The sequence below is a fragment of the Cydia pomonella genome, chromosome 22 (assembly GCF_033807575.1).
Source record: "Cydia pomonella isolate Wapato2018A chromosome 22, ilCydPomo1, whole genome shotgun sequence".
NCBI classification, from domain to species: domain Eukaryota; kingdom Metazoa; phylum Arthropoda; class Insecta; order Lepidoptera; family Tortricidae; genus Cydia; species Cydia pomonella.
Genome location: NC_084724.1, coordinates 6,858,655 through 6,876,013, shown reverse-complemented (window position 1 = coordinate 6,876,013; position 17,359 = coordinate 6,858,655). Strand labels below are relative to the sequence as shown.

Sequence of the window (17,359 nt, the reverse complement as noted above, 5' to 3'; positions counted from 1 at the left end):
GGTCAGATGGCAGTCGCTATCGTAAAAACTAGTGCCTACGCCAAATCTTGGGATTAGTTGCCAAGCGGACCCCAGGCTCCCATGACCCGTGGTAAAATGCCGGGACAACGCGAGGAAGAAGAGGAGATATACTCTGGCACAGCCACTTTTTCAACAGAAAGAGGCGGCCAATTTAAAAAATGTAGGCGAAAAGGGTTGATCTATAGAAAGTTTTAATTTAGCGCGTTGGTTGAGATTCATTATAGATATAATATGAGCTAATGAAAGCTGATACTGAAAACTTTTTATATCAATAATAATATAAATGTAAAATGTCTGTAACGCCTCCAAAGGGCGCCCACTGATTACCAGATCTTCGGACGATATCGGCCTGCCAGTTATTCGTAACGGTTGACAATCGCGAATAACTGCGAATATCATTCCAATTCCAATTCCAATTCCAAATTATTTATTTGTTAAACATAGGTATGTACAACAGTAGGTCTTAAATTTATAATAAAGTATCACTATGCTACGCCACATGGCATACAAATAGCTACAGAGGACATGGTCGCATTTTTATCACTTCTCATATCAGGCGTCACTTTCGCACTTGCATACTTGTTAGAACGTGACAGGCATGATGACAGATGATAAAACACCGACCATATTAGCCCTACTGGTAATCAGTGGGGCCCTTTATGTATCGTGTCAGTTGAGGACAACATTTTTTTAATTATTTATATGATTCATTCATTCAAATAGAGACGAGCGGGAAGTGATTTTCGACAATATGTTCAGTATTTATTTCATAGCTTATCCAATGTAATTTTGATACATGATATGAATTTTCGATACCTACTTATAAAGGAACCATTTCTGAAAATACAACGGGGGGTTACAAGTTACAATACCATTTTTTTTTATTTGCCGCCATTGTCTTGTCTTCTTTCATTAGCCCGAGTCTAATTATTGGTCCCTATCTGACATTCTGTAATTTTTGATTGTTAGGTGACAAAATTATATCATAATAATTTTCCATATATTCATGCACTGGAAGAAATCTGTCATGTTGCACCCACAGAGATAATCTCTGACATTCTCTAAGTAATCATCTTTACAAACATCACGGAAAAACAAGAATATTCCAGAACATGATTTGAATATCATAAGCGAAAATTTAAATTTCGAAACGGAACGCGGCGACGGAGTTTAAAATTGCTTCCCATTCAAAATGGCGGACAACAATAGACGCGTTCAAGTCGCAGATGATAATTTAAAAGTGGGTTTTATACTTTTATGCTGGCTGAAATGAAAGGAGGGATTAGAATGCTTTTGAATTGCTACCTTTGCTTTTAAAAAGTTGCTTAGTTCCACTACGCTCCGCTTTTAGTTGCCAGATATATTAGCGTGTCATTGACGATGACGCGCAGGTTTGTCAAATCTAACCTTTAAAGTCATGTTAATATGAGTCAAGGCACGCGTCGTCGTGAATGACACGATCTATACTGCAATAATATTTTGACTTCAAAACCTTGTAGATTTTTTTGATCACAATACGACTGCTAAAAATGTAATAGCAATCATGAAGCCTTTCTCGAGGGACTTCAGCGATTCGATTCATGAGATACAGCCTGGTGACAGACGGACAGACGGACGGACGGACGGACAGCTGAGTCTTAGCCATAAGGTCCCGTTTTACCCTGGGTACGGAACCCTAAAAATCTAAAATATATGTACTTTAAAAAATTATAACAAGTTTTACACGGCTCATTGGAGCTCACTAATTTTTACGAAAGCGACTGCCATCTGACCTTCCAAGTTCCAACCTAGAGGGTAGCTAAACTAGGCCTTATTGGGATTAGTCCGGTTTCCTCATGATGTTTTCCTTTTCCGAAAAGCGACTGGTATACGAATGATATTTCGTACATAAGTCCCGAAAAACTCATTGGTACTAGCCGGGGTTTGAACCCGCGACCTCCGGATTGCAATTCGCAAGCTCTTACCGCTAGCCCACCAGCGCATTATTGAGAGAACTCAACGATAACTTTTTTTAATATTAAAACAGTTGCAGAGAAAGCGCTATGATTGTTTGTCCTTGTCACAGTTTAATTATTTATTCCCCACCGTAAATTTTAGCTATGGCTTATGGTAGGCAACAAATAACCCGACCATATTACGTAGGTTGTTTTTGGGTATGTTGTCAGGAATGTTAAAAATTGTTTTTAATTTGGCGCATTGCGTATGTTGTCCCTCACGGGCGCACGCGTATAGCACATCTGGTTGATCCTCCCATCTATGTGCATCTAGATAACCTATACAAAAGAACGATATGACACCTTAGCGCCCTCTGTAGTGAACAATTGATAGCTTTAATTTAACTTTAATTACATTTTGTCTCTCTAATGACCACTCGTTGAAACTTGATAGTTATAGCTATTTAATTAGGCTACCATTATCTGTTATTTACTCTTCAGACTCAAGGAGGCTTATTTAGTGTTTAATATTTACTTATTGGACTACACTTATTTCGGTTTTAAATAGTTATAATTGCTGAAATTATGGATACAATTTGTGTACCTATTCGTTATTAGCTATTATGTTTTATTATAATACAATTAGTACTTCTCATAGCTCTAGTAAGTTTTGTAATTATTTAAATAACCAACATGATTTGATAACTGTCGGTAGCCAACGTAGAAAAGTGAGAATATGAAAATGTCAAACAAAATACGAGTATGTAATAACTCTTTGTCAATTCACAACTAGCAATAGCAGTGAAATTTAGTTACATATATTATGATATGACTATTTCGTTGGATCTTGGTATTAGCAGTGGGGCGACACTCCTCCTTTCGGCTTTTCCTGGCTCCGTTCGGCTCATCATTGGCACAACTTGACGTACCCTATATGTGCAGACCACAGATAAGATAATGACTTAAATTTTGACAACCCTAAATGGCCGAAAGTGATAGTGCCATACATAAGAAAGGGACAGCATAATTCGTCCCTGAAACGCTGTCAAACTTCGGTTGAGTAGCAAGTATCATTTCTGTACGGTAGTATTATTATTTATTGTGTGGTATTAGTAGATAATATTGCAATATTACATCTATGTTTTGTACCGACAGGGTGTGCCTTTTTGTCGGACACTTTCTGTCTTTTCTCTGCTAAGAAAAAAAGGAAAATATAATATAACGTAATAACACCAGTGACCGTCAGGGCACAGCAAGAAAATAAGGGCAAGAAGCCTATTTCTTAATGTGGCAAATCTTTGCAGTAGCTGCACAGCTAGGAGTGCCGGGTACTGGTCACTATCACTAGTGCCACTACGTTACCTTGACGCTCTCAGCAGGATGTGCACACCAGATGCATGTGCGTAGATGTGCACGCGCGCGTTGTATTATATAGATCCTTATAAGAGACAGCACACCGCTTGCGTGTCGTGTGCGTGTACGGCTCATAAATTTTAGTGCACATGCACGTGCACGACTACGCTCACGCAGCCGCTGTATGGCCTTAAAGACGGCGGCTGCTCTCATCCCATAAAAAACTATCCAATTTTTCAAACAAGCAAGTCTGAGGGTGTTTCTTCCTTGTTCCAGGCGGTGTCGGACTCCATGTTGGTGGAGCTGAAAGCATGTTTTATGGAGGCCTACGATGACAACCAAGATGGGAAAATTGATATACGAGAGGTATTTATCACAAGATATTTTGAAACAGAAAAAATAAAGGCTTGCCGCCTCTGGCGAGTTTTTAATTAGTAGCCTTTGGGGCACAGAATCGTTGCAATATAGACGAACTACCGAACCAGATCGGTTCAGCCGTTTTAGAGTTTTTGTAAAAAGTCTATTTTAACGGTGGCGTAACTACGGAACCCTACACTGAGCATGGTCCGACATGCTCGTAGCCGGTTTTTTTAGTATGAAATTTCCTTCCTGAAATTTCCGTATTACTAACGATTTCGGTTCGATGTCCGGCTGTATGAAAGGGTCTTTATCAATCTTTTAAAATAGCCCCTATGGTTCCTTGCAGTTTTCCCCTCACCACCCCATTACAGAAAACCAATTTGATTCCTAGCTCACTATAGAACCATGTCATAGTGAATCAATCTGTTTATCTTCTACGACAGTGCTTATTGAGTGATGTATGTCATGCTTAGACCATTTAGACAGCAGTCGCCTTTAAGAGCTTACCCCTCTGCCGGAAACCTTGCTCAATTGTGAATACTTTGATATGGACTGACGTTTATCTAACATAGCTATTTTTACGTCAGGTACAAATAGCCATTTGACGTGCCCCTCTCCCGCAAAAATCGACAGACTGTTTTGTACAGAAAATGACATACATAGCGTCTCCAGTCTAAATGCTCTAAGATGTCATGTATCTAGTAGTTAAAGCGACAAGGTTCTACTGTGGCCCGGGAATCAGATTGGTTGACTGTACACGAAACATCCTCAATCATCCATACATCTGTTTCAGCTGGCGCAGCTGTTGCCTATGGAAGAAAATTTCTTGCTGCTGTTCCGATTCGACAACCCGCTAGAATCCAGTGTCGAATTTATGAAAGTAAGTTATTTTTTGTACTACGTTCGTGTGAAACAAGCATACTGCAGGCCTGGTGGTATGCAGTCTCCGTAGCCTATGGACGCCCTGAAATCCACAGGTGCTATGCGTATTACCAACCCTAACATTATTTATTAATTTATTAATTTCATAAACGAACTTGACATTTTATATCTTATATTGCATAAAAGTCGATAAAATATAACGTTATAAATATAGATCTCGTTGCCATAAGTATTAAATACCTAGACTTAAGAAATATTGAGTGCCCTTACAGGGTGTCACGTACCTACCATCTTCAAATTGTAACACCTAATGTATAATGAGCATGACTGCAATACAATAAAGAAATAAAGAAATAACACTGCGCACCCTCGTTGAGCTCTGGCAATCTTACTCACCGGCAGGAACCCAATACTATGAGTAGGGACCCTACTGTAGGGTCTAGTGTTGCAGCGGTTTTGGTTTGGCTGCTTTAAGTATTTTTTTCTCAAACTTGTAATGAAATGTTGACATGACTTACTTCAAATTAGGTCCAGAAATACTACGTATCCGGTGCGGTGCGTGAAGATGATATGTAAAGGAATTTCATACAGTCTTACACACCTAGTCCTGCAATGCAACGTTCTTTTGTTTTTAAACCATTGAAGTATAGTAATTTTTAACGTCGAATTGTGACACAACGTCTTGACATTCAGTTATGAAATAGCAGTAGTTTCGTAATTTGGTTTTAGCTGTATAAACCTACGAAAAAAACAAAATGAATACAATTTTTCTCATTTTATTGCAAGTTTGAGAAAAGCACTACACAAATCTGAGCGAGAAACGGGGTTGCCGCCTGCCGGCCGCGTATCCCTATCTATATCTACTTGGCCTGCAACCCTTCGTTTCCCGGCCTCTATAGCAATGTAATATTACAGTCTTCTTGCATAATTACTACTGACGGTGGTCTGTTTCGCATTTAGTGTTGGTAGGAACTCGACTCTTTTGAGTCTAAATTTGAAAACATCGACTCGTTTTTACAAAACTCGGCGCTTAAAAAACTTCCGGGTCTTTTAAGTCCCGAGGCGAGTCATTTATGGAGTCTTTTTTAAGAAAGCTCCAAAAGACTCGAGCCTCCGAATAAAGACTCCGTCAACAATTTCATAGGTTTAACCTAAATAAAAGTAAAGACATTTTGCGTTATTGTATTATTTGTGTGCTACAACTAACTTATAACTTAAAGACAAAGCGAACTTTCGAAATTTTGCAAAGAAAAACTTGAGAGTTCTCTGAAAGGGACTCAAGTCCCTACAAAAGTCTCGAGTCTCTAACAAGTTGAAAAGAATTCGAGTTTAGACTTAATATGCGAGTCTGAAAAACTGAGTCGAGTTTCAATGCAGAGGACTCAAAGGACTCTAGTTTTAACCAACACTATTTGCATTACATATTTAAGAGTCACATTTTATTTTATGTTAGGCAAGTATTTCATTTCTTTAAGTTATATATAGTTGGTCAAGCAAATCTTGTCAGTAGAAAAACGCGGCAAATTTGAAAAATCGCGGGCTAGCAACACTGTGTTCGAATAATTCCAAAATCGCGTGTAATCTGTGTTTTATCTGTAGAATGTGGATCGTCCATCTTGTTTGTTTACATTCCGAATCGGTGCTAATTCAAGAGAAATTTCTGCTCCCAGCATTAAAATAAATATCAATATATTAAATAATATTGTGCATGACCATAAGCAAAGTCAAGATGCCTACAGTGTAAGTAAAATCATGCTCGTTGATCTTAACCATTAGAAAATTTTGAGGTTATGATAATTACTGCAAGATCCCGGAGAATTTTTAAGATAATGTGCAGTTTTTTCTGTTTCAGGGTTAAAAGGCTTAAATAAAGATAAAACGTATGCCTAAATATATCCAATAAGACCACGAATTGTGCCCTCGAAACCGCAACTGATTCGATTGTTCCCAATATCAACAGACGAAGTCCTCAAATATTTTCAAAGGTAACTTTTTTAAACAATCTTAAGACGTTTAAGAACCTTGACTATACCTACTTTCTTTCGCAACATCTACCTAATACTTCCATATGTTTGTTGCAGGATTAAAACTCGCCCAATATAAGGCGTTCGTAAAAGTTTCTCTTCACACAAAACTTACCTACGGCGGTTTACGTAGATACGTGTACAACGCAAACAAGACGAAAAATAAACTTGTTAATTAAAAAAACTAAAAAAATTGGGCCAATAGTTTAGATTATTATTGTAAAAGTTGTCCGTTTGTTAATCATCACGAAAATATATTATTTAGGCTGATTTGTTTCATGCACTCAGCTATTGCACATGTATACCTATGGAAAATCCTAGTTTATACTTTCTGAAGTCGGTATGTACCTATTTAAGAGAAGTTTTAAGTCGCTTTACCTGTTTGTTCAATAAATTAAAATAATTTATTCAGTGTGCATAATTTTAGAAAAATATTTTAACATTTAAATCATACCTTTTTTTATCCAGAAACAATATAACTCCATATTACTCACATGAGTGGAAGTTGTTAAGTTTCCATTGTCAAGGTATCTTTTATTAATATTTTGAGTACCTGAAATTGTGTCAGTTCCTGACAAATCTTGAATAGACTAATGTGAAAGTTAATAAAATTTCTTAACAGCATTCTCCTTATATCTAAATGACTTTTTTAAATATCTACATATAAAATATGATCTAGCCAATACATGTAAATATCTAACATTTTTAGCCTGTATAAAAACAGTAGTGTGAGCAAAACCTTACTAAGCTAGCATGTAAGAGTGGTCTCAGAGATATTGGAATATCTCTGTACTATAAATTAGGCAAATTGCTTTAGACTAAGTTTTATGTGTAACTACTACTATAAAAATACATTTTGAAACTTGGAATGGAAACTTTAAACTTGAAATTACAAATTTTCAAACAGATCTGTTTTATGCTTAAGATGCAATAAGTGACTAGGTACAAAGTATTCTGATGCTTGGTTGGAGTGGACCAGTAACATTGGTAACTTAATGATATTTTTTCAATGAATGGCCTGAATTAAGTGTAAGTAAGCTAAAGTGACCTGTATCTTAATTGCCTTGAAATTAAATGAACACCAAAATATCTGCAGTTGTGTTTTATTTATTTTTAATCTGTATATTTATATAAGTATATTGTAAAACCATTTCAAAATTACACTGGTATGTGAATGTGACATTGTTCAAGAGAAATACACTAATTTACAATTAACAAGTGGCATAATTATTTTCTTTGGGCTTCTTCAGTTTCTGAACTGATGTTAAAAACAGCTTTCTACCGTGGTGCTCATGTTCTCTTTGCTCCCTATTTGTCTTCTAAGTTTGCTAAAACAGAATAAAACCATATCAAAATGATGTAAATAGTCCAGATATTAGATATTTAATAAGCCCTGCAATTGTGACAAGAATAGTTAGTCATACCCTACCAGGGCTACCGCTGCCAGTGATGGCTCTGGGGTTACTTACCTAGGTTTTAATATTTACCTAAATAAAACAATGGATTGTTTTATTCTAGTTAAATTCAGTAGTATAGGTACCTACTAACAGCTCGTTTGGTAAAAAGTACTCAAGTGCAAATGCCTTAACCTTTACATTTATTTAGCTATGACATCTTCATGTTTAAGTTGAATATAATATATATGTAGCAGATCTGCTCCTAAGCATACCAAAGGTTAAGAATGCGAGCGCTCGCCTTTTGCGTCCACCTTTTACTAAGCATACAAACCTTTATTTTAATTCAATCTATTGATATATTTTTCGATTGTACCTACCTAAATATGTCTAATTAGCTTTTGAAGGTTGCATAAAGGAGCATTTGTATTGCATTTTATCGTGATATATCTTTAATATTGAATTCCAACCGAGAAATCTGATAATATATTAAAATCCAGCTACCTGCGGAAGCAATGATTTGATTCAAACATTATTTTCTCCAGCATAGTCCGTTTGCAAATAGGTAATTTTTGATCTCGTTTATCATATTGATTGACATCGTTTTTACTCCAGTTTAAAATTGTCCCTCTCATAATAATAACAATTTCCAAATGCTGCAATAAACCGCGAGCAGCAATTTTAGTTGACGTACGAAGAGCGCGCTCAGCGGAAAAAAATATGTTTCGGTTCGATGTACATTGCTGCTTTTCTTAGCGCAATACTGCTCTGTGAGTGTTGCCATACTTCAGTTTGCTTTACATTGCTACTGACAGACTTTGCTTGACAGACATAGGTTACATTTAAATCACTTGACTGAGTGAACCAGTCGTTTTCAAAGAGCTGACTTACAAGACGTCAAGTTGTTAAGCGTTGAGTGATCTAGTTCAATTAACTATCGGCCTAGGCATCAAATTGGTTGCCGGCATTTAGCCTAGGTGACCCATTAGCTGGCAAATTTAACCAGATGGCTGCGGCATATACAGCAAGGTCCCTGTTTCAGATATGGCGAGAGTACGACACGGACGGCAGCGGGTACATAGAGGCCGACGAACTGAAGGTAACGGTTCTTTCAAGAGGCCTATTAAATTTTACGATCTGGGGCCCATTTCTCGAACGGTATTTTAGTCTAATATTATGTGTTAGTGTGTTGCCATGGTAACCCATGCGACGTGGAGTAATAATATTAGTCAAATACCTAGTAGGGGAGATAGTATTAACAGGAGACCATATTTTAACGAAAAACGCGGCAAATTTTGTGAACTAGAGATCAATTTGATATCGGCTATCACCAGTTTCACACTGACATATTATTCGCTAGCGTGCGCATAACTTACTTTCTATGCATCTCGCTCGTACTCGCATATTAGTGCGATCGAGATGTATAGAAAGTAAGTTACGCAGACGTTAGTGAATATCACTGACTATCAGTTTGTCACTGCTAAGGCAGTCGTGGTAAGGTTACTAAATTTCAGTAGATACCTATAGTAAACACCGTCCCCTATAATGGCACTGGCACTAGTAATGGGATGGTATAAACAAATCCTGTAAAATAAGTATTTACTTACCTTCAGTTTTTAAACTAGAGCAACATTTTACAATAAACAAGAGCAATAGAGCTGCTTAAATTTAATATTTCATTGACATTTATTAGTTTGAAAATTAATGGCGCCATACATCTCATGACTGGAGCAAAAAATATATATTTTTAATTTATTATTTATTTATTATTATTTATTTGATACACTAGCAGCTCTTGGAGCTGATGTGTGTATATCGCAGCACTTGTGTTTATTTAGCACTTTTTAATGTTCTAAAATGTGTATCTAGTCTATTTTTGAAAGAGTTCACTGACGGTGCACTAACAACAGTATCTGGTAAAGAGTTCCACACATTTACTACACGATTTGGCAAGAAGTGTTTCCTAGGGTTGCTAGCACATGGAGGTTTGACTAGTTTTTTAGAGTGTCCTCTTAACCTTACATTCTGGCTTGATATGTATAAGTCTTTAATATTTGGAACATTGTAGTGTCCAGACAAGACTTTGATTTGTTAATAATATTGTTAATAATATTGAACAAGATTTGTTAATAATATTGAAACCAATTGCAGCAGCTTTGATTAAATACATAGAAAACATAAAGGACGAATAGGACATTCAAGTTTTAACGCATAAAGCGGTAGAAATTGTACAGGTGTTAGTGAAATGACAAAAATATTCCAAAAAAGAAAATTCTCTTACATGTCTCATGATTGGTGCCGTTAACATATATGTATATGTATAGAGTTTTGTATTAGTCAGATCGTTATATTTAACCAGTAGATTTCATATTATTATGTGCTCATTTTTATATCTGTAATGGACGTCATTATCTCGGCCGCGCTTCATTGTAATTGCAGCCGGAGGCCGGAGGCCTAGCCAAGTTGACAATTTTTGATAGAAAGCGCCAATAGACATTTAAATAATATGTATATGGAAATAGTCACGTGACTTTTCGTAGCATCTGTCATTCCGAAACATTTTTTCTATGGAAGGTAGAGGCAAGGAACAGAATCTGCATAAACCAAAAAGTGTCCGACAAAAAACCATAAATAGATGGCGCTATAATACCTAGAATACTTGAGAAAAAATGTAATCATAGAAAGCGCACTTCACTCCGTCAATAACGCCTAGGTTCTTAGCTACTCTAGCGCTACTCTGGAGAGATTTGGAACTATTATTTATAGCTGACAGCTGGACACTTTTTCAACAGTTCTGCCTAAGGAGATTCTGTTCCTTGCCTCTAACTTTCACAATTTTTTTCTTTTCATTTAGCGTGTAAAGGAGCCCACTGATTACCAGAAGGCCTACCGCGAACCACGTTCGACGTGTTGCCTCTCTGTCGCACTTGTAAATTCGTACGTAAGTGTGACAGGAAGGCAACACGTCGAACGTGGTTCGCGATAGGCTTTCCGTTCACCGGACGATATCGGCTCGAGACGATGTCAGTTACTTATTCGCAAAAGCTGACAACCGTGAATAACTTGTAGGCCGATATCGTCCGGCGAACTGGTAATCAGTGGGCCCCTTTAAGGTTTTTTTTTTCTTGTGTCCTGTGGGATAAGTAGTATAGTTTGTCAGATCTAAGTTCACACATTTGACACATGACAACCCCCATATAACTTAAACGCGCATGACCCATTGAAATTATAAACAAAATCCCGTAATGATATAAGGGCTTGTCAAGTACTTAAAAACAATATTTCGGTTTTCTTAAACAACTTATGATATAATTTTTTAAATGTAACTTATTGAAAATTTTACATGCATAATTTATCACGCAAACAGTTATCTATTATGTCTTTTCTTTATTAAAAGCATTGTTGTGGCCAATTTTGTCGTTTCGAATCATATGACATTACCGTAAGTTGATAAAAATTTATTATATAATAATAAACATTGAAAACAAAAACAAAATTATAATAAAATGAAACACGATGTAAACAAGTTTAATTATAATATAAAATAATGTTTGTAAAATAAAAGAAACAATACAAAAATGCAAAATCGGCTGAGAAATCGAATAATTCGTTTATAATCTCAAGATTTGACAAACGATACGTCTTAGCCTCATCACTAAAACTTCAATAGACAACTGTCAACTGTCAGATGTCAGAGTCAGAATACCAGGACTTTGACAGCAAAAGGGTTAAAATGACAATGAAACGTCAGCTCAAACTTGTAACCCCTCTTTAGCTGATTAAACGGAAGTTTCTGAGCGTTCATTATTAAACTCCTCGGCGGTGACAGCGCAATTTAGGCCCAAACAGGGCCGTCGACTGAATTGATGAATGTAAGGAAGGACTTAGAATGAAATTACAATTTAGAAATAAAGGAATACTTTACCGTCTAGAGCGGGAATTGTACTTGTGAATCGGGGGGATCAGTACGAGTTCGCCGATTGACTAATTGAATATTGTCAGTTTGTCCGTAATTGATTATTTACAATTTGTTCATTGTTGATTAAGAGTCTCACGAACTCTGCCAAAAAGTACACTCTCATTTTAAAACGACTTCCTGAAATATACATAAAACTAATAGTTTTCTCTCTAGATTCTAGGCTCTTAACGAATAACAAGGGCGTCACTAGGAGGGCACTTGGGGCAGCTGCAACGAAAAGTCACGTGGTCATTTCACTGTCGAGCGTTTTATATCAACGATTGCCGCTTGGCCTAGCCCCTGGCCCTGTTGTCTCTTGGATGTACGAGTCTCCTTAAACCCCTTATAAGTTACTAAGAGTACGTCTTATAAGTCATCATAGGCAACCCTAGCTCCGACCCGACTCACAGAAACGAATTAACGTTTCTGGTGAACGGAGTGTTTTTTCCATTGCTTTAGACATAACAAGGGTCACTTTGTGTTTGAGAGCCAAAGGGCATGTGTTACAATTAATTTTGCGTGCGATTAGTGGGAATACTGTTTGAATGTAGTAACTATAAATATAAATAGAAAGGTACCATCACTTTTATCTAATGTCAAATTAAAGAGAACTTTTTTTATAAACGACATCATTAGCAGACACACCACAGCCAAAACCTTAAACCCTCATTTCCCAGTGATCTAAATACCACACTAGCATCGAACACCTTTTTTTTTAATACCACGGTGACAAAAAAGCATACGGCCCGCCTGATGGTAAGCAGTCACCGTAGCCTATGGACGCCTGCAACTCCAGAAGTGTTACATGCGCATTGCCGACCCTTTAAAAAACCTGTACACTACTTTTTTGAAAAACCCCATACTGTAGACCCTCTGGAAAAAATTCCACCCAAAAATTCTACCCATGCCGCCGTGGCCCGCGGGACCGAGGGGCTTAGGCACTTGTCGCGATAGTAGAGGATGCTGGTTCTTTTCCAGCGGCACTGAAGGTCTTGGTCACTTCTTCTTCGTATATGACCTGTATTTCGGGCCTCTGACATTGGTGGGAAGTGAGAGATAAATGTTTTGTATATTAAAACTTTTCTACTAGTATTTTCTCAACAGATGTCTAATTTCAATATTAATTTCAGAATTTCCTGCGAGATCTATTGAAAGAAGCAAAGAAAATCAACGACGTATCCGAAGATAAGCTCATAGAGTACACGGATACCATGGTAACGATATTTTTCTCGGATTTGTCGAATAAGCATGGCTACCACGAGTTCGTGTTTGGCATTTACACTTTTTACATTGGCATCTGCAGGAACTCGGTCGCATTCCCTCTCTATCGCAAAATCAGTGCGAGCGAGGGACTGCGATCGAGTTTACGCAGTCGTTAACGTATACGTCAAGTATCAACTCGTGGTACGGCTATAGGTCTAGTACCTGGTCTAGTACCTACAGCAAACAAGTTGCGGAATGTTTCCAAATAGTTGTAAAATTCAATTAACCCATAAAAAGTAGTAAATTCCGCCCTTATGATTCACCGAAGGCTGATAAGTAAATAGACTACTAAGCAGCGATTGATAATAAACATAGATGACGAACTAGCTCTGCAAAATGACCCCACACATATTATGCCGAAGCGGGCGGGGCGTCAACTTTGTGCCGATGAGCTATTTAGTTCGCAAATGGCGGCCCATTGTCACAGTCGTAGTAAGAAGTATTAAAATTATATTTTTAATAAAAGACATATGCCTTATTGTGCGGATAAATGATGTGCTAGTCGTTCCAACAAACACTGGAAAAAATATGGGATTACCATTCACGTATAGTTTAGCTAGGATAATATTATTTTCATTTCTCTTGATCAAAACAGATTTTCTATGGGGATGATGTTATGCATTTTAAGCAATCGTTGATATTAAGAAACTTTCATTTTAAATTTGTGCAGGTTGTAGTTTTGATAATTTAGATTCGTGATAGTAAATACGAATCGTCGTTGTAGGTGGCGCTTTTTATGTGTACATTTTTAGTAAGTCCTGGTATCTCGCTGCTATTTATAACTTTTCGTTAAATTCGCGAACGGCTGGACCGATTTGGCTAATTTTGATTTTAGAATATTTCTAGGTCCAGGGACGGTTTGAACGGGGAAAAAATATGGAAAGAATGCGAGGAAAATAGTAAAAACAATAATGATATTTTCCCATACAAACTGTTCCTACGACGTTTTCAATACGATTTCTGCATGTTTGCTCTGATCAAGATTAAAATTCAAATCCAAGATGGCGGGCGTTTTTTTTTCTCATGTTTGATCTAAAATTCGTTATAAAGGTCCTCTCGGATCCTCAGATATCGGTTTTCATCTTGATCAGAGCAAAATTTAAAAATCCCAAATGCCAGCTGTTTTTTTCCGATTTTGACCTATCAAATTTACATTAATTTCTATCAGACATATTTCTGTGCCACTTATAAACTAAATATCACAGGTGCCCTATAAGATGAACGATACAATGTATTAATTGGTTCGGAGGCCTAAATGCCTTTAAACACGTGCGACAAACGAACAAAATTATCATACAAAAATATTGCATTTAAAACGTTCTATATCGCATGAAACCGTCTACTTCGAGTTGGTTTCCATTGTCATGTATTTTCAAGTGTCAACGCTACAGCCAATCACAGCGCCTTATTTTATAATGCACCAATCGTAGTTTGGGTGGTTTAAATTGACTAATCATGGTCAAACGAAGTTACGTCGAAGAAAACAACACCCGAGTTGCAATTGGTCCGTTATGAGTACTGCGTGTTTTAATAGTGGGGCCACTTTTACGCTGATATTTTGTTTGACGTTAGTCTTCCATGTTTTTTTCGTTCGCTGCTACTAAGAGATTAGATTAGAGAGATAAATCTCAACCACAAGAAGTTGTGCAGTGATTTTCTATAAAAAAAAATTAGCATTAGAAAAAGGGTACCTAAGCGATTTTGACGTGTCTTTTTATTGAAAAAGACTTTTGAAAAATAATTCTCAGCAAATATGTAACAATTATATGATCATTCATATTATTTTGGTTTAATAAATAATAGTTACTATTTTATTGAAAGGGTTTTTCAATACTATCATATTGTACCCCTAGTGTACATTTATTCGATGGCGTGGATTTTGAGTTTCCAAAACGTCCCGCTTGGCGCGCTGCTGTTTCTAAATCCCATACGCAATGAGACTTAAGGCGCGGTGTATAGTAAAATGCGCTATTTTTAAATCGATATTTACAGGCTTGTACAAGGATTTCATCGATTATTTTCTAGTATGTATAACTTCAGTCTTTGAACTAGCCGTACGCTTGTCAGAAACACGATGGCTCATCTTTTTCTCGATAGATTTTTGCTTTGAAAATATGCTTAAAACTGTATTTATTTCGATATTTTAGAAGTACTATGATGAATATCAATATGAAATTTACTTCATTCAATAGCTTTTAAGTAACTCTAACATTTTGCTTGTCAGTTTATCGATGCGTTAAATTTTTCATTCATAATTATGAATTCAACATTTTGTCTACTAAACGTTACCCTGCGCGGCAATACCGTCAGTACGCCAGTACGCCCGTGACCACTGTCAGCGTCGGACCTGTGCTAGTTTAGCGGACGTTGCATAAAATGGATAATCACACTATAAATACACAAATATGTTATACACACAATGTTTTCATCACTCTTACGAAGAAAAAACTAATTTTTAAGCTAATTGATTCTTAAATACGGTGACATTTCAGACATCCATCCGTCATATTATCTTTTTTGACAAGTTTTACACACGCACCTGTCCGGCATACAGCCACGATTAACCAAATGATGAAATGGTGCCTTGCACCCGAGTTAAACACTCTACTTTTCATTTTTAATACGAGGAAGGTAAAATACATGTACATTTTAAAAAACACTGCTAAGTATAAAATTCAGTAGTACTTATTTCGTGAGGGGTACCTACTTTTAATTATCAATTTAGGTAAAATAATATTTTAAATGGCTATTACAGTAATAATCAAATTGAATACCTATTTTTAAACGTAAACAAATAAAATTAATCCGCTTGTTTAATTTATATAAGTCATTATATTGGAACAGCTTCATTTTTAACACATACAGGATGCAGGAGATATACTGGATTTAAATATGTGGGATTTAAATAGTGCTTAGTGAAAGGTACCATTTCACGTTTTTGTGGAAGTGCTCAAATGGCTAATAGTTTATGTTATAAGTGTTGAATTTGTTTGGTATTTCTGGTTTATTAACTTTCATATGGTATACACTTAAGACTTTATTTACAACATTTATCAACTATTTTATTTTGTAAGGTGAGCAGGAGTGATATTTACCCTTCAAATTCCATTCAAAATTTTGCAAGTACTCGGTTCGGAAGTTCGTATATATTTGTACCTCTCGCCAATATTAAATAATAAGCACTAAATACGCTATTCGATTAGAACAATTAAATTATTGTCTTCTTCTTCTTGGTCCCTCAATGCTGAGGATCGTGACATCATGTCCTTCTGTTGAAGTTGTCCTTGTTGTTGTTAAATTATTGTAATGTTTATGCATTTCGCCACATGCACCTAACTAATCAAACCTAGCAACAGTGACAGTTTTCCAGTTTCCTTATTAAAAATGACTACCACCACAAAACAAAGTTATGATTGGAGGTAATTGTTAATTAATTTTCTACGTAGGGCTTAAAATTCAAAGGTTAAGTCATAAAAAGTGCCCGTGAGGAAACGGAATTTTTTTAACCACGTATTCCTGAGGTCATAAGAAGAATTTCATGTACAAGTTTAAGTCAATTCCGCAAAAAAAATTGTTTTTTTTTTTTTACTTTTTGTATGTTTTTAAACATATTAAGATCATGTTCTTGGAAAATTTATGGATTAATATAAATTGGTACATTTTTTTTCGTAAAAATTAGTCTATTCAAATGGTACCTTGTGACTTTGATATCTGTCAAGAAGGTAGTCTAGACTAGGTTCCAAAGTGGCGACTGGCGACATAGCCATCAAAAAGGCGTTATGCACTAAAACACAACGAAAAATATTTTTTTAAATTGGTAGGTATTAACTCTGAAACTAAGCGAATTAAAAAAGTTTATATGACATTTTTGCCTCTAAATACGATCCGGAATATACTGTTAAAATCTTTCCGTTTCCTCGAGGGTACCGTGTATTTACAAAATAACCTCTTTAAAAATCAAGACAGAACTCGACCTAGGCGTTCGATCCCGGATGAACGGTCCTTAGCAACCAAGCGTTAACAAGAGTGTGTATGTATGTTTTCCTTGTCTAACTTGCTAGCTACTGTTGGGCGCTAGAAGAGCGTAAATATACTTCAAAGCCTTTAATTTTGCCACTAAATATGGCAACACCTCACTAACCACCCTCTGTTGGCCGACAGCTTTCTGGC

General features: G+C 36.4%; 1 protein-coding gene and 1 long non-coding RNA gene across 3 annotated transcripts in view; one reads left to right on the top strand and one right to left on the bottom strand.

The window, feature by feature from the left end:
* Positions 1–17,359, top strand: part of LOC133530085 (calbindin-32) — a 175,314-nt gene that overhangs the window by 135,106 nt on the left and 22,849 nt on the right. For both annotated transcript variants that reach the window (XM_061867916.1, XM_061867917.1), the window contains exons 4-7: positions 3,585–3,674; positions 4,462–4,548; positions 9,011–9,067; positions 13,057–13,140. In XM_061867916.1, the coding sequence (XP_061723900.1) occupies positions 3,585–3,674; positions 4,462–4,548; positions 9,011–9,067; positions 13,057–13,140 (318 nt within the window). The remainder of the gene's footprint in view (positions 1–3,584; positions 3,675–4,461; positions 4,549–9,010; positions 9,068–13,056; positions 13,141–17,359) is intronic.
* On the bottom strand, positions 7,662–8,791 carry LOC133530343 (uncharacterized). The gene is made up of 2 exons (XR_009801298.1): positions 8,473–8,791; positions 7,662–7,902 (listed from the first exon to the last, which is right to left on the bottom strand). It is a non-coding gene; the product is annotated as an uncharacterized LOC133530343 (long non-coding RNA).